This window comes from Mustela nigripes, chromosome 1, assembly GCF_022355385.1.
Source record: "Mustela nigripes isolate SB6536 chromosome 1, MUSNIG.SB6536, whole genome shotgun sequence".
Classification (NCBI taxonomy): Eukaryota; Metazoa; Chordata; class Mammalia; order Carnivora; family Mustelidae; genus Mustela; species Mustela nigripes.
The window spans coordinates 109895680-109922388 of record NC_081557.1 but is presented as its reverse complement, the minus strand read 5'-3'; the positions used below and the strand labels follow the sequence as shown (position 1 = coordinate 109922388).

Sequence of the window (26709 nt, the reverse complement as noted above, 5' to 3'; positions counted from 1 at the left end):
ATATACTACATGTATCTTAACACATATTTACCCAACAGCTATATATTTAGATAAAGACAATATGTGTTAATAATAGTAAAATTAGAAAACATGGAAAAGTACAAATGAAATTATCCTGAACTCTCACCATAGAAAGACAGCCCATGTTAATATTTTCATGTAATTCTTTATAGTTTTATCCTCTACACAAGTAAAGGAATGGCATTCTGAATGTTCAGTAGAGTAATCAGTTCTCTCCCACATCTCCTGCATCAAACCTATGGGTATCTTCAGACTGAGAACTAAGACTGTATATCTTCACTCCCTCAGTACATGCTATAGCAGAACAGAAGAACAAAGGAGGAAATTATTGGATTTTATTTTATCCTGAAAAACAGACTTTTGAAACTCATAACAGAAACATTAGTCCTGAAAGTCAAGGCTTTTGAAATATAAAAGCTAAGCTTTATGTTTCCAAAGCCTAAAAATGAAGACCTCAGGGCAGTCTTCCTATAAATAAGAAACCAATAACATAAAGGAGAAGCCAGGCTACACCACTGTCAGTTTAGACCAGGAAAAAACTCTGGTGAAAGGAAGTGGATGGAGGAAATATGGTGACAGAAGGAGATTGTGTTATCTGGAGTAAATGTGACCACAAAAGGACGTAACACATAAGCAGGTAGGTTAGCATCAAAGGCTTCCTAATGTGCTCCAAACCTGTTCCTAGAACCAGGAAATGGGTGGATTAGGAATTATATTTCCCCCAAGACTGTCAGCTTTTCATTCAATGGCACATTCATTATAAGTTGCTAAGGAAGAGAAGTTTAATTGTTTATAGTCCTGCTGTCTGGAGGGATCCCTTGGCAACCGCCAATAGGTTGCCTATTTCTTGCTCAGTAAGAAGACAGTGTTCTGTGCTGTGAAATTCACTTATTTCAATCTGAATTACCCCATGTGGAAAATAGCCATTCCATTTTAACATTGATGAGTCCGCAAGAAGAAAAGTGGAATATTAACTCTATTAGAGATGAAATGGTGACAGAGTAGAAAAAGCCCTAGTATCAGTACCATTACTTGGGTTGACTAAGTGGAATGAGCTCAAAATCACTTATACTCAAAATATATACTGTGTTATATGAATGTGAAAAACAAACAGACATTTATGTAGTTATGTTCATTATTAAAATTGACATCACTCTCCACATAACTGTTTATCCAACAGTCTTACTTTAATTATCTCATAAATATGTATTTAAAAATAGATTTTTGCAAAAACAAAATCAAGGAAATATTTAATCTGAATTATAAATATCCACCTGTGCCTTCTTATTTGTCTTTCCAAAAAGAGCTGGCAGAACAATCAGAATTTGCTCAATAGAGCAGAACTGCTAGATTCCATTCATGCCCATGTTCCATGAACATAACCTGCCTCATTCCCATTAAGTCCCAGTAGGCAGGGTTATGTGTTCAGCAATGCAACCAGGATGTACATTTTAGCTCAAGGGCAGAATCATAGCGGACATTACTTCCTTTTTTCCCCCAAAAAACTATATTTAAAAACGTTATTTTCTTATAAAACAAAGGATCCTGTATTTTTTCAATTCATGAATACAAAGTACTAGTATCTCATTTTTTAAACTTTCATTTTGAAATAAGTACAGACTCATAGGTAGTTACAGAGATGACATAGCGGAATCTGATGTCTGTGCACCCTTGACTCAGTCTCCCCAGAAGTTACATCTTAAATAATTATAGTACAATAACAAAACCAGAAATACCCACTAGTACAATGCATGTGTATGTGTTTACATGTCATTTTATCGTGTGTATGATTTGTGTTACACCGCTGCAATCAAGACGTTCTATATCTTGATTCTACCAGAAGAATCTCCTTCATGCTATCTCTTTATAATCTCCCCCCCCTCAACAACATCCTTAATCCTTGACAACAATTCAAAACAACCATACTGTTTTCCAGATTTATAATTTTTCATTTAGAGAATGTTTTATCAGTGGAATTATATAGTATGTGATTTTTTGAGGTTTTTTTTTTTTTTTCCCCATTCAGCATAGTGCCATAGTGATCCACCCAGTTTGTTCCATTTCACTGCAAAGTGGCATTCCATGGTATGGATAGCCTAGTGTGTTTAACCATTCATTTGTTGAAGGAGATCTGAGTTGTTTCCAGTTTAAGGCAATCCTGAATAGAGCTACAAATATTTGTGTGTGAATGTAAGTTTTCATTTTTCTGAAATAATACCTAGTAGTACAATTGCTTTACCTCATGGAGATTGCATGTTGGTTTCTTTTTTAAATTGCTTAATTGTTTTCCAGAATGCTATATCATCTTATTTTCACGTCAGTGATTTATTTTTTATTTTTTATTTTTTTTAAATATTATTTATTTATTTATTTATTTGACAGACAGAGATCACAAGTAGGCAGAGAGGCAGGCAGAGAGAGAGAGAGGAGGAAGCAGGCTCCCTGCTGAGCAGAGAGCCCGATATGGGACTTGATCCCAGGACTCTGAGATCCTGACCTGAGCCGAAGGCAGAGGATTAACCCACTGAGCCACCCAGGTGCCCATCACGTCAGTGATTTATTAATGATCCAGTTTCTTTATATCCCTTGCCAGCATTTGGTAATGTAATTACTATTTTTTTTTTTTTTTTTTAGTTTTAGCCATTTTGATTGAATGAAATATTTCATTGCAGTTTTTAATTTACATTTCTTGAATGATTAATGATGCCATATATCTTTTCAAGGGCTTATTTGTCATCCATATATTCTCTTCGGTGAGAAGTATCTCTCTATCTTGGCCTATTTCCCAGTTGAACTGTTTACTTTTTATGGCTGAGTTTTGAGAACTCTCTATTTTTCAGACTATTGTCCCTTGTTGGTTATGGTTTGCAGATGTCTGCTCCCAATCTGTAACTTGTCTTTCATCCTCATGATAGAACTTTTGTAGAGTAAGCACTTTCAATTTTAATGAAGACCAGTTTATCAACTTTATCTTTCATTATTCATGCCAAATGATCTAGTGTCAAGTCTAAGAATTTTTTGCCTTAGGTCTAGATTCTGAAAATAGTATCTTATTTATCTAAAAGTATTAAGGTTTTGTGTTCTATGTTGAAATCCATGATCTATTTTGAGTTAATTTTGGTATAAATTTGGCATAAGCTTTGAGATTTAGGTTGAGGTTTTCTTTCTTTCTTTCTTTCTTTCTTTCTTTCTTTCTTCTTTCTTTCTTTCTTTCTCTCTCTCTCTCTCTTCCCCTCCTTCCTTCCTTCCTTCCTTCCTCCCTTCCTTTCTTTTTTTCTTTTCCTTCCTTCCTTCCTTCCTCCCCTCCTCCCTTTCTCCCTCCCTCCCTCCCTATAGTGATAACTCTATATATCAACTGGAGAATCAACCTCTTTACCATGACAGATCTTCTACTTCTAGTACATTATCACAAATTAGGTCCCATCTATTTACATCTTTTTGATGATTTTCATCAGAATTTTGTCATTTTCAGAGAACAAGGTTTGTATGTATTTCTCATATTTGTAACTTTTATTTATTTTTGAACAATTGCAAATGATGTTGTATTTTAAATTTCAGTTTTCACATCTTCATTTTGACTACAAAATTTGGACTTCATTTTGACTGTACAACAGCAATACAGTTGATTTTTTATGATGAAATATTCTGTGACTTTGTTGAACCCATTTATTCTTTCTAGGAGATATTTTTGTTTGTTTGCTAATTTGTTTGTTAGCTTCCATAGAATTTTCTAAGCAAAACACTATTGTGTCATCAGCAAATAAGGACTTTTTTCTTCTACCTTTCAATCTCTATGCCTTCTATTTTTTTTTCTTCCTGAGTTGCACTGACTAGAACTTTCAGGTATATGTTGAATAGGTATGGTGACAGTACACATATTTGTATATGTTCAGTCTTTTACCCATAAATACGATGTTTGCTGTAAGGTTTTATAAATACTCATCAAGTCAAGGCCATTCCCTTATGGGTACCATAATTATGGTCCCAATTATCTAAAATTTCTAATCATAAATGAGCGTTGAATTTTATCAAAACTTTTTTTTCTGCATCAATCAATATGATCATGTGATTTTTTTCTTTACATTGTTAATATGTTAAATTACATTGATTAATTTTAGAATATTGAATCAGTCTTTTGGATTGTTGAATTGGTTATGGTGTAAAACTCTTGTGCATTGTTGAATTTATTTGTTAACACTTTGTTAGGAAGTTTTGTGTTTACACTCACAATGGACATTTTCTGTAGTTCAATTTTGTTTGCAGTATCTTTGTTTGGTTTAGGTATCAGAGTAATGCTGGCTTCATAAAATGAGAAAGGGAGTGTTCCCTCTTCTATTTTCTGGAAGACATTGTCTAAAGAGCACTTTTCATTAAGAACATGTAGATTTAAAGTAATTATTAACATAGTAAGACTTAAGTCTGCTATTTAATTTTTTGTTTCTGTTTCTTCTTTTTCATGTTTTAGTTTCCTTTTCCTTCCTTCTTGTGGGTTGCTTAAATACATTTTAAAATCCATTTTAATTTATCTGTAACACTTTTCAGTGTAACTCTCTGTATAGATTTCTTAGTGTTTGCTTTGGGTAATATATTTCATATATATGTTTGTATATATAAAATCAAATATGTAAGACTTGGAATGGTATTATATGAGTTTATACTGTTTCAAATGTGTTCACCTTCTTGAACCTGTAGGTATGCAGTATTTTTCTTGTCAAATTTGGAAATTTTCAGTATCAAAATATTCATTTGAATACTTTTTCAGCTCCACAGTCTCTCCTCTCCTTCTGGGTCTCTCATGGGATCAATTTTACAACTTCTATTTTATTCCCACGTATTCCTGAGAGTGCTTTTTTTCCCAGAAAATTTTCCTTGTTATTCAGATTGTGTAATTTCTATTACACAATTATTTCTGATTATTTCTACTCTCTTCTCCATTCTGATCTTAAGCTCATCTATTGAGAGGTTTTTTCCCCATGTATTTTACTTACAGTTCTAAAATTTCCTTTAGATTCTTATTTATATCTTCTATTTTCTTTATTTTTTGAGATTTTCTATTTAATTTCCTGAGACATTCTATTTTTTTTTCATTTGTTTCAAGTATGTTTGAGATTTTTCATTGAAGTATTTTTGTGATGGCTGCTTTAAAATTTTGTCAGATAATTCAAACATCTGTTTCATTTTGGTGTTGGCAGCTACTATTTTTTTTTTCTCTTTTAGATTGAAATATTTCTGGCTTTTGGTTTGACAAATGTTTTCAATTAAAACTTGGGTATTGTGATATTATATTAATACCCCCTAGACCTTATGTAAATCTTGTGTTTTTATAGATCTCCTCTGATACCATTTTAATGTGAGGCACCTTATTACTGTCATATAGGAATAGAAATCCAGGGTCTTCATTTGTCCTATAGGAGTTCTTTGCTACTGCTTGGTTAGGGTCAAAATTCTGCCTTTTCACTCCTGCTGAAATCATCCTGATTAAGAAGGGGAGGGATTTATTGACACTGTAAGGGGTGTTCTTGCTAATTCTCTACTCGGCCTCTTCTCACATTAACCCATCAGGAAAGGTGAGAGATACCCCATTTGTCTGGATGGGCATGGCATCAGGTTCCACAAATACTCTGAAGTCACACTTAAGTGGGGAAAATGGGTCTTCATTACCACTGAGCCAAGATGAAAGTCTTGGCTTCCCATTTAGCTATCTCTGATATCATTACACAGAAGAGGGAGGGTAGTTGGGGTATCTTTATAGCCTGACAAGGGTAGAAGCTTAGTCTCTTGATCCTGCCTTTTCTGGCTGGGATGGGAGTGGGGACAGGGTTCTTTGTGTGTGTGTCATGTTCCCTAGAGTAGAACAGTTATTGTCTCAAAACCTTCTGTCTTTCTAAGCTGCTTTTTTCTCTTTTAGTCCTTTGGCTAAATAGAGCATGATTTTTTTTTAGGTTTTCAGTATGGTTGGTTGGTTGGTTTTTGTATATGTTCATGGGAATTTCCAGGTTGCTGATTTCTCGAGTATCTAGTCTGGGATGCATGAAGCAAAATGACAACCCAAGAAACTCACCACTGTGTTTGTCATTCTTTGGGTATCAAAATCTCTAGCTGGTCTACCTTTTTCTCCACATCTCTCAGTCTTCTTATACTTGTTTTATATATGTAACGCCCAGAAGTTTTAGTTTTACTTAGTGGAAGGAATAGAGAAAAATGTCTGCTCCATTTTTCTGCAAGTGAAAATTCATAGTCTCATTTTCTTTTATAAATCAAAATACATCAATTTTAGGAAATTTTATAGAGCATTGTATCATTTGGAATTCCATACTTTAATATGACCTAATATTTTTATGCTGCACTAGTAGACAAACACAAATTATGCTTAATGTTATTTGAAATCTCAAAATACATACACACTACATAATCCTAACACATTTATCATCACATAATATTTTGCCATTGGCAAGATCCTTTCAATCTAAGTTCTAACCAAGATGATGAATGGACAACAGTGTTTAACTCATATTAAGAATTGAAGCCGAGAGAGCGGGACGTCCGGTTTGTGAGCGGACACCTTCGTTTCGCGCGCTACGAAAGAGCGATCTAAAAATGGGTGATGTTGAGAAGGGCAAGAAGATTTTTGTTCAGAAGTGTGCCTAGTGCCATACCGTGGAAAAGGGAGGCAAGCACAAGACTGGGCCAAATCTCCATGGTTTATTTGGCCAAAAGACCGGTCAGGCCCTTGGATTTTCTTACACAGATGCCAACAAGAATAAAGGCATCACCTGGGGAGAGGAGACACTGATGGAGTATTTGGAGAATCCCAAGAAGTGCATCCCTGGGACAAAAATGATCTTCGCTGGCATTAAGAAGACAGGGGAAAGAGAAGACTTGATAGCTTATCTCAAAAAAGCTACTAAGGAGTAATAATTGGCCATTGCCTTATTTATTGCAAACAAAAATGTTTCATGACTTTATTTTATGTGTTCAATTGATCTCATACACCAGAATTCAGATCATGAATGGCCGATAGAATATTTCTTTTGGACAGTCCTGACATAAATAAGGTTGGCTTGTGGTTAAATGAATATGATCAGCTTTTTGAACTTTGATAGTAATTCTGGTTCAGCAAGTGCTGTCAGTTTTCCCCTTTTAAAAATATGATCAGAATTGATTAGTAATGTTCAACTTTTCACAGAGGTGGTAAATGCCATCTCTAAACTTATAGGAGATTGGTTTTATATTTAGATTTATATAACTGGTTATATTAATATATTTAAATACTGAGGAAATCCCTTCACTGTCTCAGATCCAGCAAGATTGAGCTGTGTTTCAGGTTGTGTTCATTAGCCTGTTACAGGCAAGGGTTGAAGATAAGCTGGCAGTGTCCACTTTTTTTTTTCTTAACTATGCCAATTTAATTAAAATTTCCTGCATCTAAAATGTTGCCTTTTGCTTAATGAAAGGCATTTTAGTGTGGTTTATGTATAATATTAAATAAAGAGTTATTTAACACTTCTCATTTTATAGATGATCTAAGGTCAGATGCTTTTAAAATTCAGTGTGACAGGATATAGCAGCAGACATGGCTTGTGAATTATCTACTAAGTCAGACTAAGTTATAATTCAGGATTGTCTTCTAAATAGCTATTCAGAGAGACAACTGTGGAAATACCATATATGTATGATTGGTAATGGTCCTTTTGCCAACTCGTTAGAAGGGTTAAAATGGGAGATACATCATCAGCACAAATTTGTAAATTATGTGATAAGGCTTAAGATAATTAAAAACAATCACAAATCAAAAAAAAAAAAGAATTGAAACCAAATATATGATGAAAAACAATAATGCTCAACTAGCCATAATAAATTATTTAGAACTGACAAACCATAAAGATATAGTTTAAAAAGCTCTGTTTTGTAACGGTGTTCCTGATCTAAGAGTGACTTAACATTTCACTGACTACTTGAATGATGTAGGAGTAAACATACTAAAGGATTCTAATAAATTAGAGGGTAATAGTTGTTAAAGCCCACAGAGTTCAAGATATCTTAGAAATAGATATACAGATACATAACAAACTATGTAGAGTTCTTGAACCTAACATTCTTTCACCCCTTTGAAGTATACCAGGCCACTTTTTCGTCCTACCTCCAACATGATAAACTTACAGGACTTCAAAAACCAGCTCAAAACACACTTGCTAACACCAGGTGTACCTTTCAATTATTTTCTATATGTGTATTTCATACCTCCAAAAATCTCCATTTTCATGTGTACTACATTTTTATCCTACAATATAGAGTTCAGCAAACTTTTTCTGTAAACATCAAAATGGTAAATATTATAGGCTGTGTGGGTCACATATGATCATTGTTACATGTTTTTTGTTTAGTTTGATTTTATTTTCATTCCAAATATTTTAAACTTTAAAATGACTCTTAGCTCAAGGAACATACATAGAGTATAGACCCAGATTGGTCCACCAGCTTTTCTTTGCCTTCCCCTAATATGTTATCATGTCTATGCTTGAAGCTGCCTGTGAGCTGCTTTATGAAGGGACTCATTTCCTTTTTACTTGTGTCTTTTCAGTTCTCAAGACCATATTTGACACATTAAAGTATTCAATAAACAAGTGTTGTTAAGAATAAAATAACTGAATTGAAATTTGAGCTGTCACCCAAATGACAGAGTTTGCCATTTGAGTTCAACAAAGTTAATTCCCTGATAAAATAAAAGTATCAAACCTCTTCAGAGGAACAACAGAATTTAAAGTCTCTACCACATTTCATTCAAATTGTTCAGTACACAATCTAAATTTACTAGACATAGGAAGAAATAGGAGAATTTAAACTATTGTTAATAAAAAAGACAAATTTTTCAGTACACAATCTAAATTTACTAGACATAGGAAGAAATAGGAAAATTTAAACTATCGTTAATAAAAAAGACAATCAATAAAAATCTACTTCAAGCTAATCCAGAGGATGAAATAGATGAGTTTATTAAGCAGGTACTCAACAATGTAAAAGAAAATATGCTTGAAATGCATGAAAAGATTTGAAATGTCAGCACAAAAAATGGAAATTACTTTTTTAAAAAGCAAATTAAGAATTTTATAATTGAAAATACCATAAATAGATAATTTCATTGCATGGACATAAAATGGGAATTGATAAAGGAAAAAGTAATAAACTTGATGATTGATCAATAGAAATTATCCAACCTAAAGAAGATAGAGAAAGAAAAAAGAACAGAGTTTCAGATACATATAGGATAATATCAAAATGACTGAAATACTAATAATTTGACTGCTAGCAAGAGGAGAAAGTGTATGGCAGAAAAAAATGGTAATGACTGAAATTTTATCCAGTTTGGAGGAAGACATAAACTATAATTTAAAGAAGTTTAGTAAAACACAGGCAAGATAAGTTTGAAAAAGGGAGAAGATGTTTGCAAATTACACTACAGAGGGCTGATACCCAAGATCTATAAAGAACTTCTCAAACTCAACACCCAAAAAAACAGATAATCAAGTCAAAAAATGGACAGAAGACATGAACAGACACTTCTCCAAAGAAGACATACAAATAGTTAACAAGCACATGAAGAAATGTTCATCATCATTAGCCATCAGAGAAATTAAAATCAAAACTACACTGAGATACCATATTTCACCAGTTATAATGACAAAAATTAACAAGGCAAGGAACAGCAAATGTTGGAGAGGATGTGGAGAAAGGGAAACCCTCTTACACTGTTGGTGGGAATGTAAGTTGGTACAACCACTTTGGAAAACAGTGTGGAAATTCCTCAAAAAATTAAAAATAGATCTACCCTATGACCTGGCAATTGCACTATTGGCTATTTGCCCCAAAGATACAGATGTAGTGAAAAGAAGGGCCATATGTATCCCAATGTTCATAGCACCAATTCCCACAATAGCCAAACTGTGGAAAGAGCTGAGATGTCCTTCAGTAGATGAATGGATAAGAAAGATGTGGTCCATATACACAATGAAATATTACTCAGCCATCAGAAAGGATGAATATCCAACTTTTGTATCAACATGGATGGGACTTGAGGAAATTATGCTGAATGAAATAAGTCAAGCAGAGAAAATCAATTGTCATATGGTTTCACTGGAACATGAGGAATAAGATGGATTATGAGAAGGAAAGGAAAAATGAAGTGAAATCAGAGGCGGAGAAGAACCACGAGATACCGTGGACTCTGAGAAACAGAGGGTTTTAGAAGGGAGAGGATAGATGGATGGGTGGGCCTGGTGGTGGGTTTTAAGAAAGGCATGTATTACATGGAACTCTGAGTGTTATATGTAAACAATGAATCTTGGAACACTACATCAGAAACTAATGTTGTACTCGGTGGTGACTAACATAACACAATAAAATATTAAATTATATTAAATTTTAAAAATCACACCCATACCTATCATTGCCAAATTGAGGAGTATCAATTACTAAGACAAATCTTGAAAGCAGCAGGAGAATAACATAACACAAAGAGGGAAACAGAAATTCAAGTTGGCACTAACATTTCATTAGAAACTACAGGGGTCATGGGGTGCCTGGGTGGCTAAGTGGGTTAAATCCTCTGCATTCAGCTCAGGTCATGATCTCAATGCCCTGGGATTGAGCCCTGCATCGGCTCTCTGCTCAGCAGGGAGCCTGCACACCACCCCCCCCCGACATCTCACTCTGCCTACTTGTGATCTCTGTCAAATAAATAAAATCTTAAAAAAAAAAAGAAATAAACTACAAGGGTCAAAGGAAAGAAGAACAATGTCAGCATCTTTTGCCAAAAGAAATAAAAATTCTATCAATCCATAATTTTATACCCAGCAAAACTAATCTTCACAAGTGAACAAAAAGTAAAGATCATTTCAGATGAAAGAAAACCAAGGTAAATTTCTGCCAGAAATGGGTAAAGGAAGTCCTTCAGCCTGAAAGGATTGGAAGCAGATGGAAAATTGAATCTTTAAGAATAGAAGGATAGGAAATGGTAAACCATGCAGTAAATAAAAAAATTTTTCATTGAATTTCTTTAAGATACATATGACCATTTAAAGCCAAAATTATAGCTATGAATTATGGAGTTACTAATGTATATAGAGGTATATATATGACAAGGTAATATAAAAGAATTTAGTTGTAAATGGACTTATAAGATAGTGAAGATTTTACATTTTACATAAAATGATACAATAAGTAAAATTGTAATAAATTATTGTATTTCATGTACTGTAAATAAATAAAATAAATAAAAAAATATTTAAAACTATAAATAAATATTATAATCCCTAAACCAAAAGCTTAAACCTAAAGCAGAGAGATATTGCTAAAAAGCCAATAAATAGATAAAAAGCCAGTAGGTAAAGTAAAAACAAAGCAAACAAAATAAAAACCAAATAATCCAAAGAGTTAAAGAAGGTAAAGGAAATTAAAGAATTTTTAAAAATTCAAGGAAACAAATGAGAATGAAAACACAACTGTTCAAAACTTTGGGATACAGCAAAGGTGGTCTTAAGAGGGAAGTACATAATAATACAAGCTTTTCTCAAAAAAATTAGAAAGTCTTAAATACACAAGCTACACTTACACCTAAAGGAGCTGAAGAAAGAAAAACAAAAACAAAAACAAAAACAAACAAACAAAAAAAGGCCTAAACCTAGCAGGAGAAGAGAAATAATAATAAAGGTAAGAGCAGAAATCAATGAAATAGAAATGAAAAGAAGAGTAAAGCAGATCAATGAAATTAGAAGCTGGATCTTTGAAAGAATTAATAAGATTGATAAACCCCTAGCTGGACTTATCAAATAGAAAAGAAAAAGGGCCCAAATTAATATAACCATGAAAGAAAGAGGAATGATCATGATCAACATCAAGGAATTATAAACAATTTTAAGAACAAATTATGAGCAAATATATGCCAACAAATTAGGCAATCTGGAAGAAATGGCTGTATTCCTAGAAACTTATAAACTACCAAAACTGAACCAGGAACAAATAGAAAACCTGAACAGACCCATAGCTGGCAAGGAAATTAAAGCAATAATAAAAAAATCTACCCCAAAATAAAAGTCCAGGGCCAAATGTCTTCCCAGGAGAATTCCACCAAACATTTAAAGAAGAATTAATACCTATTCTTCTGAAGCTGTCTCAAAAAATGGAAATGGAAGGAAATTTTCTAAGCTCATTCTGTAAGTCCAGTATTACCTCGATCCCCAAACCAGACAAAAACCCCATCAAAAAGGAATATTACACACCAATATCCCTGATGAACATGGATGCCAAATTCTCACCAAGAACTAACCAGTAGGATCTAAATGTACATTAAAAGTATTACTCACCATGACCAAGTGGGATTTATTCCTGAGATGAACCACTCTTGAGTGGTTCAACATTTGCAAATTAATCAACATGATACATCATGTTAATAAAGGAAAGGACAAGAACCATACAATCCTCTCAATTGATGCAGAAAAAGCACTTAACAAAATACAGAATCTTTTCACAGTTAAAACTCTCCACAGTGTAGATACAGAGGGAGCATACCTCAATATCACAAAAGCCTTCTAAGAAAATCCCACAAGGAATACAATTCTTACTGGGGAAAAACAGAGCATTTCCCCTAAGGTCAGGAACATGACAAGGATGCCCACTCTCACCACCATTGTTCAACATAGTACTAGAAGTCCTAGCCTCAGTAATCAGACAACAAAAAGAAATAAAAGACATTCAAATTGGACAAGAAGTCAAATTCTCACTCTTCACAGATGATATGATACACTAAGTGGAAAACCCAAAAGACTCTACCAAAAATTTGCTAGTACTCATAAAGGAATTCAACAACATTTTAGGATATAAAATCAATGCACAGAAAATTAGTTGCATTTCTGTACACTAACAATGAGACAGAAGAAAGAGAAATTAAGGAATTATCCCATTCATAATTGCACCAAAAAACACAAGATACCTAGGAATCAGCCTAACTAAAGAGGTAAAGGATCTGTACTCTAAAAATTACAGTACACTTATGAAAGACATCAAGGAAGGCACAAAGATATGAAAAAAAAAACCTCCATGCTCATGGATTGGAAGAATAAATATTGTTAAAATGTCTATGCTACCCAGAGCAATCTACACATTCAATGCAATCTCTATCAAAATACCATCAATATTTTTCACAGAGCTAGAACAAACAATCCTAAACTTTTGTGGAACCAGAAAAAGACTACAAATAGAGGAATGTTGAAAAAGAACACCAAAGCTGATGCCATAATAATGCTGGAGCTCAGGCTCTATTACAAAGCTTTAATCACCAAGACAGTATGGTACTGCTACAAAAACAGACACATAGATCAGTGGGACAGAATAGAGAACCCAGAAATGGACCCTCAACTCTGTGGTCAACTAATCTTCAACAAAGCAGAAAAGAATATCTAATGGAAAAAGGACAGTCTCTTCAATAAATGGTTCTGGCAAAAATGGGCAACCACATGCAGAAGGATCAAACTGGACCATTTCCTTACACCATGAACAAAGAAAAACTCAAAATGGATGAAAGATCTAAATGTGAAATGGGAGTCCATCAAAATCCTAAGGAGAACACAAGGAGCAACCTCTTCAACCTTGGCCGCAGCAACTTCTTAAACATGTCTCCAAAGGCAAGGGAAACAAAAGTAAAATTAAAGTATTGAGACTTCACCAGATAAAAAGCTTCTGCACAGCAAGAAAACAGTCAACAAAACTAAAAGGCATGCTACAGAATGGGAGAAGATATTTACAAATGACATATCAGTTAAAGGGTTAGTATCCAAGATCTTTAAATAACTTATCAAACTCAACACCCCCAAAACAAATAATCCTGTAAAGAAATGGGCATAAAACATGATCAGATATTTCTCCAAAGAAGACCTCCAAATGGCCAACAGACAAGAAAAATAATCCACATCACTTGGCATCAGGGAAATACAAATCAAAACTACAATGAGTTACCACCTTACACCAGAATGACTAAAATTAACAAGACAGGAAACAACAAATGTTGGCTAGGGTGAGGAGAAAAGGGAACCTTTTTACACTGTTGGTGGGAATGCAAGCTGGTATAGCCACTCTAAAAAACAGTATGGAGGTTCCTCAAAAAGTTAAATATAGGGTTACTTACAACCCAGAAATTGCACTACTAGGAATTTACTCCCCCAAAGATACAAAGGTAGTGATCTAGAGGGCCACCCTCACCTCAGTATCATAGTAGCAATGTCCACAATAGCCAAGCTGTGGAAACAGTGGAGATGTCCATTAACAGATGCATAGAATGGATAAGGAAGATGTGGTAGAGATAGATATAGATAGATCAATAGATATAGATAGATAATATAGATTATATATAAATATAGATATAGATAGATATAGATGGAACTGGACAGTATTATCCTGAGTGAAATAAGTCAATCAGAAGAAGACAACTATCATATGGCTTTACTCATGTGCTGAACATAAGGAATAGTGCAGAGGACAATAGGGGAAGGGAGGGAAAACTGAATGGGAAGAAATCAGAGAGGGAGACAGACCTCAAGAGACTCTGGACCCGGAGAGCCAAATTGAGGGTTGGGGGTATGGAAGTAGGTGGGAGGCTGGGGTAACTTGGTGATAGGCATTAAAGAGGGCACGTGATATGATGAGCACTTGGTGATATACTTAGCTAATGAATCATGGAAAATTTCTGTTCATTAACCATATGATATGAAAACATCTGAATAAATAATATTCACATATTTGGGAGGCTCCATGGCATGCACTAAATTCACTTACTTCATGTTGCTAAGGAGATAGGGTAATGTTGGACATGAGAGGTATCAATGTCAGATCAAACTGCTTCGTATGTCTATAATTCTATAATATATGACTCCCAGCTGATTAACAGGATTAGACAACAGCTAATATAATAATATTGGCTACTTGAGGCATAAGCATCATGGGGTAATTTCAAGAGCAGGTAGATCTGAGTTATAGGGAATCAGCACCATTGTGATCCTGACAGTTTTTACTTCAGTGAACCTATGATTCTTCCTAAGTAAAACAGAAGTAAAACAACATCCACTTTGTGTAGGTATTGTGGGAATTGAGAGAGAACTTTGAGGAAAGGCACATAGAAATTATTCAATAGATGTTAGTCTTATTCCATCCTGAGAATGTATGCAGTCTGAATAAATTACCTAATGATCTATTATCTATTAATAGGTAATAATAATTATCTAGTATCTAACATTCAACAATATAATAATAATAATTATCTATTATCTATAATCTAATAATTATGTTATTAGATTAATTGTATTTCTGCACCTTTGCCACCAGGTAACTCCAGAGTAGAAGAAAGGATGTTTCTTTCTTTGTTTTATATTTTTTGGTTGCTGTTTTTAGCTTATAGGCAAGAGTCTCAATTCTTCAATATTCTTCCACTTTTTTTAGCATTTGACAATTCTTCTCAATTTTAATGTTCAGGGCTGGGATGCAGGACTATTGTGTGTAGGAATGGCCCAAAGAAAAGCAATGGAAATTCAGCAAAAACAAAACAGAGGTTGTGGAGAAAGCTAATGAAGAAATTAAAGGCATTAGAATTACCCAGCTGACACAAGGTAGCTTGATGAGGTAAATTCTTCCTCATTTTTAGTTTATTCTCCAACAGAGCTTGGTTTAATATCTATTTTAAACAACTTAGCAGTTATTCTAAAAGCCATATTTCCTTTGTTCTACTGACTCACAAAGAAGTAACATATTAACTTTCTTCTTAGAGTTAGTACATGAAGCTCAAGGGCTCTAAGTACCCCAAGCAGAGGGTAACTCAGGACTGAAGGGTAGTGTCTATAATTGTTGTTAAGATACTGATATGTAATTTTTAAAAATTTTCATTATTAACACATAATATATTGGAGGGAGGAGTCAAGATGGCAGAGAAGTAGCAGGCTGAGATGATCAGGTAGCAGGAGGTCAGCTAGATAGCTTATCAAACCATTCTGAACACCTACAAATCCAACAGGATATTGAAGAGAAGAGCAGCAATTCTAGAAACAGGAAACTGATCACTTTCTGAAAGGTAGGACCAGTGGAGAAGTAAATCCAAAGCAACGCAAAGATAGACCACGGCAGGAGGGGGCCAGCTGCCGGCAAGCAGCGGAACAATGGAGCACAAAATCAGAACTTTTAAAAGTCTGCTCCACTGAAGGACATTGTTCCAGAGGCTAAGCCAGGGTGAACCCCATGTAGGGACAGAATGGCCTCAGGTCCCACAGGGTCACAGAAGGATCAGGGGTGTCTGAGTGTTGCAGAGCTCACAGATAGAGCAGTGAAGCTGACTACAGAAACGGAGCCAAGGAGTGAGCTCTCAACTCAGGCTTACCTTAAGTTGTGATCCATGGCACAGGCCACTGCTCTGGGAGCAGGGACCCCAAGATCCAGGGAGACCCCCCTGGAGGAGTGCAGTGATCTATGGGATTTGGAGACTCTAGGCGGGGCTGCATTCCAGAGACCAAGATGCTTGGCTGGGTGAGCTTGGAGCACAGTCAGAGGCCAGGGAGATGGGAGTGATTGAGCAATTTTCTCCTAGGGTGCCCTGAGCTCTCGGCTCCTCCAGGCCAGAGACTGGGAGGCCACCATTTTCATTCCCATCCTCCAGAACTCTACAGAAAGTGTTCAGGAAACAAAAGCTCCCGAAAGTGAACCTGAGCAGGTTACTTAGTGTGACCCCTGGTAAGGATGGTGTAATCACGCCTCAGGCAAAGACACTTGAGAATCGCTACAACGGGCCACTCCTGCAGAAGATCAACAAGAAATCCTGCCAAGATCAATTTCACTTACCAGGGAGAACACCGGAATTCCAGAGGAGGAGAAAGCAAATCATAGAATTCATGGCTTTCTCCCCATGATTCTTTATTCTTGCAAAGTTAATTAATTTTTTTTAATTTTATTTTTTCTTCTGCCCATTTTTTTTAACTTTTACCTTTTTCTGTTAACATTTTTAACTAGCTTATCTTAACAATACCTTTCATTAAAAAAAATCTTTTTTGAACCTTCATTATTATAGTCATATTTTATCCTCCATTGTATCTAACTTTATTTTTTGTATACACATAGGGTTTTTTCTTCTAAAAAAATTAGGGATACAACTTCTAATACATCAAAATATACCCTAAATCTAGCACAGGACTTTGTTCTAGTCTCCAGCCTGTGCAAATTCTCTCCACTTTTTCTTTATTCTCCCAACCAACTTACCTTATCAATGCTTTTTTTAGAAATTGAAAAAAAATTTCATCTTTATAGTCATATTCCATCCCTTCATTATGTTTACCCTTACATATGTTTTTCATTCTTTAAAATTTTGGGATGTAGTTTCTTCTAACAGACCAAAATACTCCCAAAATTAAGTGGGTGACCTTTTCTATTCATCAGTCTAATATATATATATATATTTTTTCTTTTTTATATTTTTCTTCTTTTTTCTTTTCTTTTCTTTTTTTTTCTTTTTTCTTTCTTTCTTTTTTTTTTTTTTTTTGAACTTCTCTTTACACCTTCTCTTCCCCCCACGATCTAGGGTCTCTTCTGATTTGGTTAAAGCACATTCTCCTAGGGTCTTTGCCACCCTTTTAGTATTTATTCACTCCTTCATATATTCCTATATTCCTATCTGCATAAAATGACAAGGTGGAAAACTCACCACAGAAAAAAGAACAAGAGACAGTACTGAAGGCTAGGGACTAATCAATACAGACATTGGTAAAACAACAGATCTAGAGTTCAGAATGATGATTCTCAAGGCACTAGCCAGGCTCGAAAAAGGCATGGAAGATATCAGAGAAACACTGTCTGGAGAAATAAAAGCCCTTTCTGGAGAAATAAAAGAACTAAAATCTAACCAAGTTGAAATAAAAAAAGCTATTAATGAGGTGCAATAAAAAAATGGAGACTCTTACTTGTGGATAAATGAGGTAGAAGAGAGAATTAGTGATATAGAAGACAAAATGACAGAATAAAGAAGCTGAGCAAAAGAGGGACAAACAACTACTGGACTATGAGGGATGAATTCAAGAGATAAGTGATACCATAAGATGAAACAACATTAGAATAATTGGGATTGGAGCAAATTATTGTAGAGAATTTCCCTAATATGTCAAAGGGAACAAGCATCAAAATCCAGGAGGTGCAGAGAACCCCCTCAAAATCAACAAGAATAGGTCCACACCCCATAATCTAACAGTAAAATTTACAAGTCTTAGTGACAAAGAGAAAATCCTGAAAGCAGCCCGGGAAAAGAAGTCTGTAACATACAATGGTAAAAATATTAGATTGGCAGCTGACTTATCCACAGAGGCCTGGCAGGCCAGAAAGAACAGGCATGATATATTCAGAGCACTAAATGAGAAAAACATGCAGCCAAAAATACTATATCCAGCTAAGCTATCATTGAAAATAGAAGGAGAGATAAAAAGCTTCCAGGACAAACAAAAACTAAAAGAATTTGTAAACACCAAACCACCTCTACCAGAAATATTGAAAGTTGTCCTCTAAGCAGAGATCCTAAAAGTAGTAGATCAGAAAGGAACAGAGACAATATACAGTAGTAGTTACCTTACAAGCAATACAATGGCACTAAATTCACATCTCTCAATAGTTACCTTGAATGTAAATGGGCTAAATGCCCCAATCAAAAGACACAGAGTATCAGAATAGATAAAAACACAGAACCCATTAATATGCTGTCTGCAAAAAACTCATTTTAGACCCAAAGACACCTCCAGATTTAAAGTAAGGGGGTGGAAAACTATTTACCATGCTAATAGACATCAAAAGAAAGCTGGGATTGCAATCTTTATATCAGATCAATTAGATTTCAAGCCAAAGACTATAATAAGAGATGAAGAAGAACACTATATCATACCCAAAGGGTCTGTCCAACAAGAAAATCTAACAATTTTAAATATCTATGCACCTAACATGGGAGCAGCCAACTATATAAACCAATTAATGACAAAATCAAAGAAACACATCAACAATGATAGTAGGGGACTTTAACACTGAAATGGACAGATCATACAAGCAAAAGATCAACAAGGAAATAAAGGTCCTAAATATCAGACTGAACCAGATGGACATCACAGATATATTCAGAACATTCCATCCCAAAGAAACAGTGCACATGGAACATTCTCCAGAATAGATCACATCCTGGTCATAAATCAGGTCTCAGCCAGTATCAAAAGACTTGGATGATTCCCTGCATATTTTAAGACAACAATGCTCTGAAGCTAGAACTCAATCACAAGACGATATTTGGAAAGAACCCAAATACATGGAGACTAAAGAGCATCCTTCTAAAGAATGAATGGGTCAACCAGGAAATTAAAGAAGAATTTAAAAAATCCATGGAAACAAATAATTCAAAAATCATTTTTTTGATTTTTTTGAACCAAAAATGGTTCAAAATCTGTGGGACACAGCAAAGGCAGTCCTGAGAGGAAAATATAAAGCTATACAAGCTTTTCTCAAGAAACAAGAAAGGTCTCAAATACACAACCTAACCCAACACCTAAAGGAGCTGGAGAAAGAACAACAAAGAAAGCCTAAACCCAGCAGGAGAAGAGAAATAATAAAGATCAGAGCAGAAATCAATGAAATAGAAACAAACAAACAAACAAACAAACAAACAAAAAAACCAAAACCAAAACCAAAAACAAAACAAAAATCAAAAACCAATAAAACAAATCAAAGAAACTAGGAGATGGTTCTTTGAAAGAACTGATAATATTGATAAACCCCTGGCCAGACTTATCAAAAAGAAAAGAGAAAAGACCCAAATAAATAAAGTCATTAATGAAAGAGGAGAGATCACAACCTACACCAAAGTAATACAAACAATTCTAGGAAACCATAAGAGACTCTTATCTCACAGAACAAACTAAGGGTTGCTGGGGGGAGGAGGGTAGGAAGAGGGTGGTGGGGTTATGGACATTGGGGAGGGTATGTGCTATGAAGTGTGTAAACCTGGCAATTCACAGATCTGTACCCCTGGGGCTAGTAATATATTATATGTTAATAAAAATTTAAAAATTAAAAAAACATATAATGTATTATTTGTTTCAGGAATACAGGTCTGTGATTCATCAGTCTTACACTATTCATAGTGCTCACCATAGCACATACCCTCCCCAGTGTTTAGCACCCAGCTACCACATCCGTCCCACCTTCCTTCACTTAAACAACCCTCAGTTTGTTTACCGAGATTAAGAGTCTCTTATGGTTTGTCTCCCTCTCTGGTTTCATCTTGTTTCATTTTCTCCCCCTTCTCCTTTGAGTCTCTGCCTTGTTTCTCAAATTCCACTTATTAGTGAAATCATATGTTAATTGTCCTTCTCTGATTGACTTATTTCACTTAGTGTAATACCCTCTAGTTCCATCCATGTCATTGCAAATGCAAGATTTTATTTTTGATGGCTGCATAATATTCCATTGTATAGACAAGTAGGAATTCAGCTATAAATAGGTAACAATAACATGATGAATTCATTTCATTGACAATTTTTACAAAAACTGGAATACTACAGACCAATAAATCTATAAGATATTGAATTATAATAAACTTACCTTGATCTTAAAAGGTGAAGTATTAAGGTTTTTCTAGTTAGCTTTAGTTCATACAACAATTCTTCATCTGTTTCCTGCAAAACAGTATCCATCATGTGACTTAAATGTGTGCTCATTTAGTGTGTATTAGGATGGGGAGTGGAGTGGGTGCAGGGGGAAATTAGACTTTATCAGTCTACCCAGCAGTCCAGTGGTCTGGCTAGGCAAAATGATAAATATAGGTTAGGCTGAATTTATGAGGGTAATATATGGAGGATTTTGCTTGTAAGCTACTTTTTAATTAAAACTTTTGATGGGAATTTTTTCTAGTTATAAAAAGAAATTAAAATATATATATTCTCTCCTTGTCCAGAGATAACAAGTCATATGTCCTTGCCATTCCACCCCTGTCCACACAGTTTGTGGTGTACCATTTTATAGTCTACTTTCTCACACAGAAGTAAATTATGACCATGGCCATTTTCTTATTTCAATAAAAGTTCCTTTGTAGTATATATTTTATGGCTGAAAATCACAATGTGAATTTATTTAACCAATATCCAGATCAGAAATTTCAATTGGGGTATTTGCTATAGTTAGACATCATTTCTTGGTTGGCAACATGGAAAAAATATTTGATAAATGCTGCAAGATAACCCTGAAGAAGGGAAGCACAAAATTAGAATTTCACTAGAAATTTATAGTGGTTCTTATATTCTTGCTTTAGATATTAACATTAATAAAATGATAACTTATTGTTACAAACTTTTCTTTAATGACCATCAGAAGTGGTATTTTTCTTCTGTTTGGTTTATTTTGTTGTTTACATATTTGTATATGAATTCCTAACTTATATCCTTTAAATATTTTCTTTTGTTATATTTTATTACCTTCTGATTATGAATTATTTATAATTTAAGTATGCACAGTTACTAGTTATTTATCTAGCACATTTATTCAGTTTATTGTTCACCCATGTATTCAATAGCTGTTATTTCAGGCACAGTGATAATATAGAAAATACAATTTTGCACAAGATAGAGGTCACTGCCCTTATGAAAACCACAGCTTGGCAAAGAAGAAAATAAAAAAAAACGTAATTGAAGATTACAAACATCATAATAGGGGCTCCTGGGTGGCTCAGATGGTTAACTGTCTGCTTTCAGCTCAGGTCATGATCCTGGAGTCTTGGAATTGAGTCCCGCATCATGCTCCCTGCTAAGTGGGGAGCCTGCTTCTCCCTCTGCCTCTCTCTCTCTCTGTCTCTCAAGAATAAAAAAAGTAAAATCTTTAAAAAAATAAACATCATAATAGGAGAAATGCAATGACTATGTTAGGAAGGAATAGGAGGCAAAGAACACAGCAAGCAAAGGTCCTGAGGTAGGAAGGAGCTTGACATATTGAGAAGCTCAGAAAAACTCAAGGAGGCTGGAGAATCAAGTGTAAATTGAATAAATATGAAAAATGAAAAGGTAGGAAGGAGCCAAATCATGTACAACCAGTTAGTCACTCAAGAAGATTTGGACTTCATCCTAAGAGCAAAGAGAAGAAAAAGGTTTAGGCAAAAAGTACAGAAGTAGGTACAGTATTTTTAGATGGCTTACCTATTACAGATAATGTATCAGCAAAAATCACAACTGCAGGCAGGAAAAACATTTAAAGACTGTTGATGGGATATAAGTCACTTGGGCGAGGGAGTGGATGCAGGGAAAGGGGAGAGTAGAAAATTTCAAAGGATATTTACATTTTAGAATTCACAAAATTTAATGGTTTTTTTTTTTTGATTGGGGAGACAAAAGAGAGGAGTAAAGACTTCCCTTAGGTGGTGCCTGAGAGGTTCAGTTGGTTCAGTGTCCCACTGTTGACTTTGCTTAGGTCATGATCTCAACTTGTGAGACTGAGCCCCATGTGTGGCTCTGCACCAGACATGGAGCCTGCTTAGCATTCTCTCTCTCCCTCTCTGCCCCCATCATTCTCTTCCCCCCCTCCAAGAATAATAATAATAACAGTAATAATTTGCTCCGTCTTCTGGTTTGTTTAAACTATGCTATTGAAGGAGGGTCTTCTGAAGGGAGGCAACTTGGAGGAAGGGAGAGGGGAGTTGTGTGTTTGTTGAATATGAGTTGTGCATTGATTTGGGAATTTTTTGGACTGAAAGTTTAACAAAAAATTGGGACTTCATTATAAACACATAAAGCACAGTGGGAAGGCAAGAACCTAGGTGCTTACTTAGATAAAAAGGGTTGACTTCTGTTTACAACATGATGAACTATACTTGCTGTTGTGTGTGAATAACAGTGGTATAATGGGACCTTGTAAAATTTGAATGTGTGATTATGGGTTTCCTATTTGTTAATATTCAGATGCAGTTGTTAATATTGTCAAATGTGACATTCTTGTTAATCTTGTCATTAATATTATTTGTATATAAACAGAATATTTAACTTCGTGTTTTATTTTAGAATTTTATTTATTTTATTTAATTTTAAAATTGTTTTTATTTAGAATCATTTTAGAGTTAAAGAAAAGTTGGAAAGATAATACAGAGCATTCCCATGTATTCCACAACTCAGGGTTCCATATTGTTAACATCAGACATTACTATAGTGTACTTGTCACAACTCGTGATTCAAGACGGACATTACCAATTAAATTATACACTTATCCAGATTTTCTTTGTTTTTGTCTAATGTCCTTTCACTATCTTAGGATCCCGTCCAGGACACACATTGCATTCAGTTGTCATGCCTCCTGTCTTGACTCTCTACACTATGGCAGCTTCTCTGACTTCCCTTATTTTTTGACAACCTTGACGGTTTTGAGGAGTACTGATCAAGTATTTCAAAAAAAAACTAAGTTTTTTGTTTTTTTTTCCCCCATATGTTTCTCATTCCCAGCCTGGAATTACAGGGATTTGAGAGAAAACAACAAAATAAGGTGCCATTTTCACACATCATATTAAGAGTACATACTATCAATATGACTTATTACTGAATATGATTACTGGTTACCTTGATCACCTGTCAGCCTTTCTCCACTGTAAGTTTACACTCTTCTCCATTTTACTGGTTCCCTCTTCCATATTCTAATCTTTGGAAGGGTCTACGCACAGGCCATGCTTAAAGGGTGGGGAGTTATTCTTCACCTCCTAGGAAGGAGACTGTCTACATTAATTTTTTAATTCTGGTGTGTGGAGAATTTGTCTATTCTTTCCCATTTATTTATTCAATTATTTATCTATACCACTATGACTTCATAGGTATTAACTTATATTTTATTATAGCTCAAAACTACCTTAATAATTTTGTCCTCAAATTTATCCTTCTTTGGCTATTGGGAGCTCCTTCATTTGGCTCCTATGTTCTTTTGACATCCTCCCATCAATGCAAGTTTGGGTTGTTTGCTTGCTTGAGAACTTCCTTACTTTCTGGTATAAAAGATACTCCAAGACATCTTATATATTTCCTGCCCCAGACCAGTATCCTTTTGTACATTCATAATGAGATTGATGTCTTGATTTGCACAATGGTGACAGAAGGCTGGTTTGGCCCTCCTCGATGAGTACCAAACTTCAACCAATAAAAGTTTTTTTTTTTTTTTAATTGAAGTATACTTAACATGCAATATTATATGAATACAAGGCTTAAGAAGTAGTTAAGGATAAATGAATTGGAGATCAAGAGAAAACATTTTTTTGCAAGGAGATTACTACAGAAAAATAGACATTATCTCCAAATGGCAGCAGATGAAGAGTTGCTTTTTCATTATGTTAAGTTATGGGAAAGACATCTCAGTGGGAACATTTGGAAAGCTGAAATGCATCTTGCTGTGACTGAGGAACCTAACAAATGAGAACCTGGAAGGCTTGTCTCTTCTGGTGGTGAAGGAAAGAAAAGTAGTTGCATTGGGAAAAGTTTGCCCTCTCAAAGAGTATTGGGGCAAAGTGGCAGTCGGTATTCTCGATGGATGAAGTTAGAAAGCCCAGGCCCACAAAGCAAGTGCCTGGTAATAAATATCTAAGAACAGTCCTTGAATGTCTTCTATAGTAATGGGATTGAGAATGACCTTACTTTGAAGCTTGTTTCTCGTTATATGTATTACATGTTGTCTTCATAAACATTTGTTTCTTTTGAAAATAAAATTATAAATATTTGCATTTTAACACCTGAATAAACACTCTTCTAAGCGACAGGCCAGATGTGTTCCCATGAAAGTTGCCCAACTTTGCTGCTGAATCTGTAAGGCAACTAAACCTGCATATTACATCACTGGGAAAGAAAAATACTCAGAGATTATATTCCATAGGCGCCAGCTCAGAACAAATAAGGTTGCCTTAAATCAGCCCAGAAAGCTGTTAGTGGAAATCCTCACATAAACTGGAAAATTTATATGGAACTCTCTAAAATCCAAATTTTACTCCATCTTGTTTCCTAATCCATCAAAAGTTTGCTGCCTCCCCAAACTGCCCCCTGACCAACCCAAGTGCATGCTGTAAAGAGTGAGAGTTCTCAGAAAATTCAATATTCCTCTCTTGTTTACTTCTGATTGGAGCCAGATGTTGCTTTCTGCCTATGCTGTGAAAGTAATAAATCAACTTTATTAAATCAAATGTGTACCTGTATGTCATAATCATGGATGTGCCAAACATCTCGCTTCTGCCTCAGGGGAAGCCTTTTAGGATAGACCACTTCTTGACCTTCTACTCCAAGGATTGCCTTTTCTACAAGGAAACATTTAAGGGGGAAAATACATCTGGCATTAGCATTCACACACAGTAACTGGATAAAAATTATTCTCTTAGAGTTGACTTGCTCCCAATTAGCAGCCATGTACAACATCACTATGAAGGAGCAACCGCAACCCTACGTAACAGGTAAGGAAAGTGAGACTGATATTTCCAAATTAGGAAAATGTAAGCAAAATTGGAGAACAAGCCAAAAAAAATTAGGTCTTAAAGCGTCTTCCATCTTTGACTTTGTTCTGCAGTTACCACCTTCATCTTAATCTCCTCATGCCTGTGTCTGGATTCTGCCACCTGTCAAAGCCTTCACTGGAAGGGATTGTTTAAGTGGAAATTACCCATTTTATCTCCCAGGTACATTTGTATTTGAAATCTTAATTCTCCTAGCTGAATGCAAGTCTCTCCCTTGTTATTAGAATTTAGGTACTCTTGAATCAGTGCTAAGTAGTTTTCACAAGTGGTGGTTGTCTGGGCGTGAGGCCTGACTACCTCACTGGAGAATGATATAGAAGAAAGACCACATGATTTTAGAATCTGCTATTATTTGAGTCAAAGTTTTACCAGTTTATTAGCAGTATGTCCATTAATACCGTATCTATTCTCTCTGATCTATAGATATTATTCTCAGTTGCTTTATCTATAAAGTAGAGATAATAACTTATCCTTGTACACATGTACACAGAGGTAAATGGCTAGCACAGTGTTTCTACTCTGCAGATATTCAGAAATGCCCACTCCTTCCTCCTCACCATAAATCAGAGTAAGACCACTAAAGTATTTCATAGAATCATAGAATCTCAATCTTAGCCATAACTAGTCCAAGTCCTATGCTATGTCCTCAGCAAAATCATCAATGGGTTTTAACGTTTTTTTTTTAATCATTTATCACTTAAACTTTGTGACTAAAGAGACATTACCTCATAGCCTAGTAAGAAAACCCTGATAAAAAGATTAAGACATACCTTTAATCTGAGAAACGAGTGTGATCATGAAAAGCAAACTCCTGGGAAACATTCTGCACAATACTGGTGGGAGAAGGGATACAGGTGCTTGAGAAAAGATGTGTGTGGCTCCCTGCCCTTGCTTCCACAGCAGGGTTAAAGAACCCAACAGATAGGTAGGCAGTTTTGATCCAGCACGAGGAAGTGTTCCTTGCTTGTGTTGCATCATTTGTGAGGTGCTTGAGGCTAAAACCTGGAGGGTGGACATCCTGTACTAATTAAAGGCATCACTGATGTGCTGTGGTGGAGGTGGTTAGGCAGAGATCCCTACTTTGTGCCTGATACGAATATAATTCTAGGTGTACTAAAAATTCAGAA

The 26709-nt window shown here is 35.1% G+C and overlaps 1 protein-coding gene and 1 pseudogene across 1 annotated transcript in view; one reads left to right on the top strand and one right to left on the bottom strand.

The window, feature by feature from the left end:
* The window catches only part of ADAM7 (ADAM metallopeptidase domain 7), an 85566-nt gene extending 59162 nt beyond the window's left edge, over positions 1–26404 (bottom strand). The window contains exons 1-3 of the mRNA XM_059407909.1: positions 26353–26404; positions 25266–25369; positions 20671–20744 (exon numbers count right to left, since the gene is read on the bottom strand). Of these exons, the coding sequence (XP_059263892.1) occupies positions 20671–20744; positions 25266–25369; positions 26353–26404 (230 nt within the window). The remainder of the gene's footprint in view (positions 1–20670; positions 20745–25265; positions 25370–26352) is intronic.
* Positions 6550–7452, top strand: LOC132013426 (cytochrome c-like; annotated as a pseudogene).
* Positions 26405–26709: the final 305 nt, after the last annotated feature.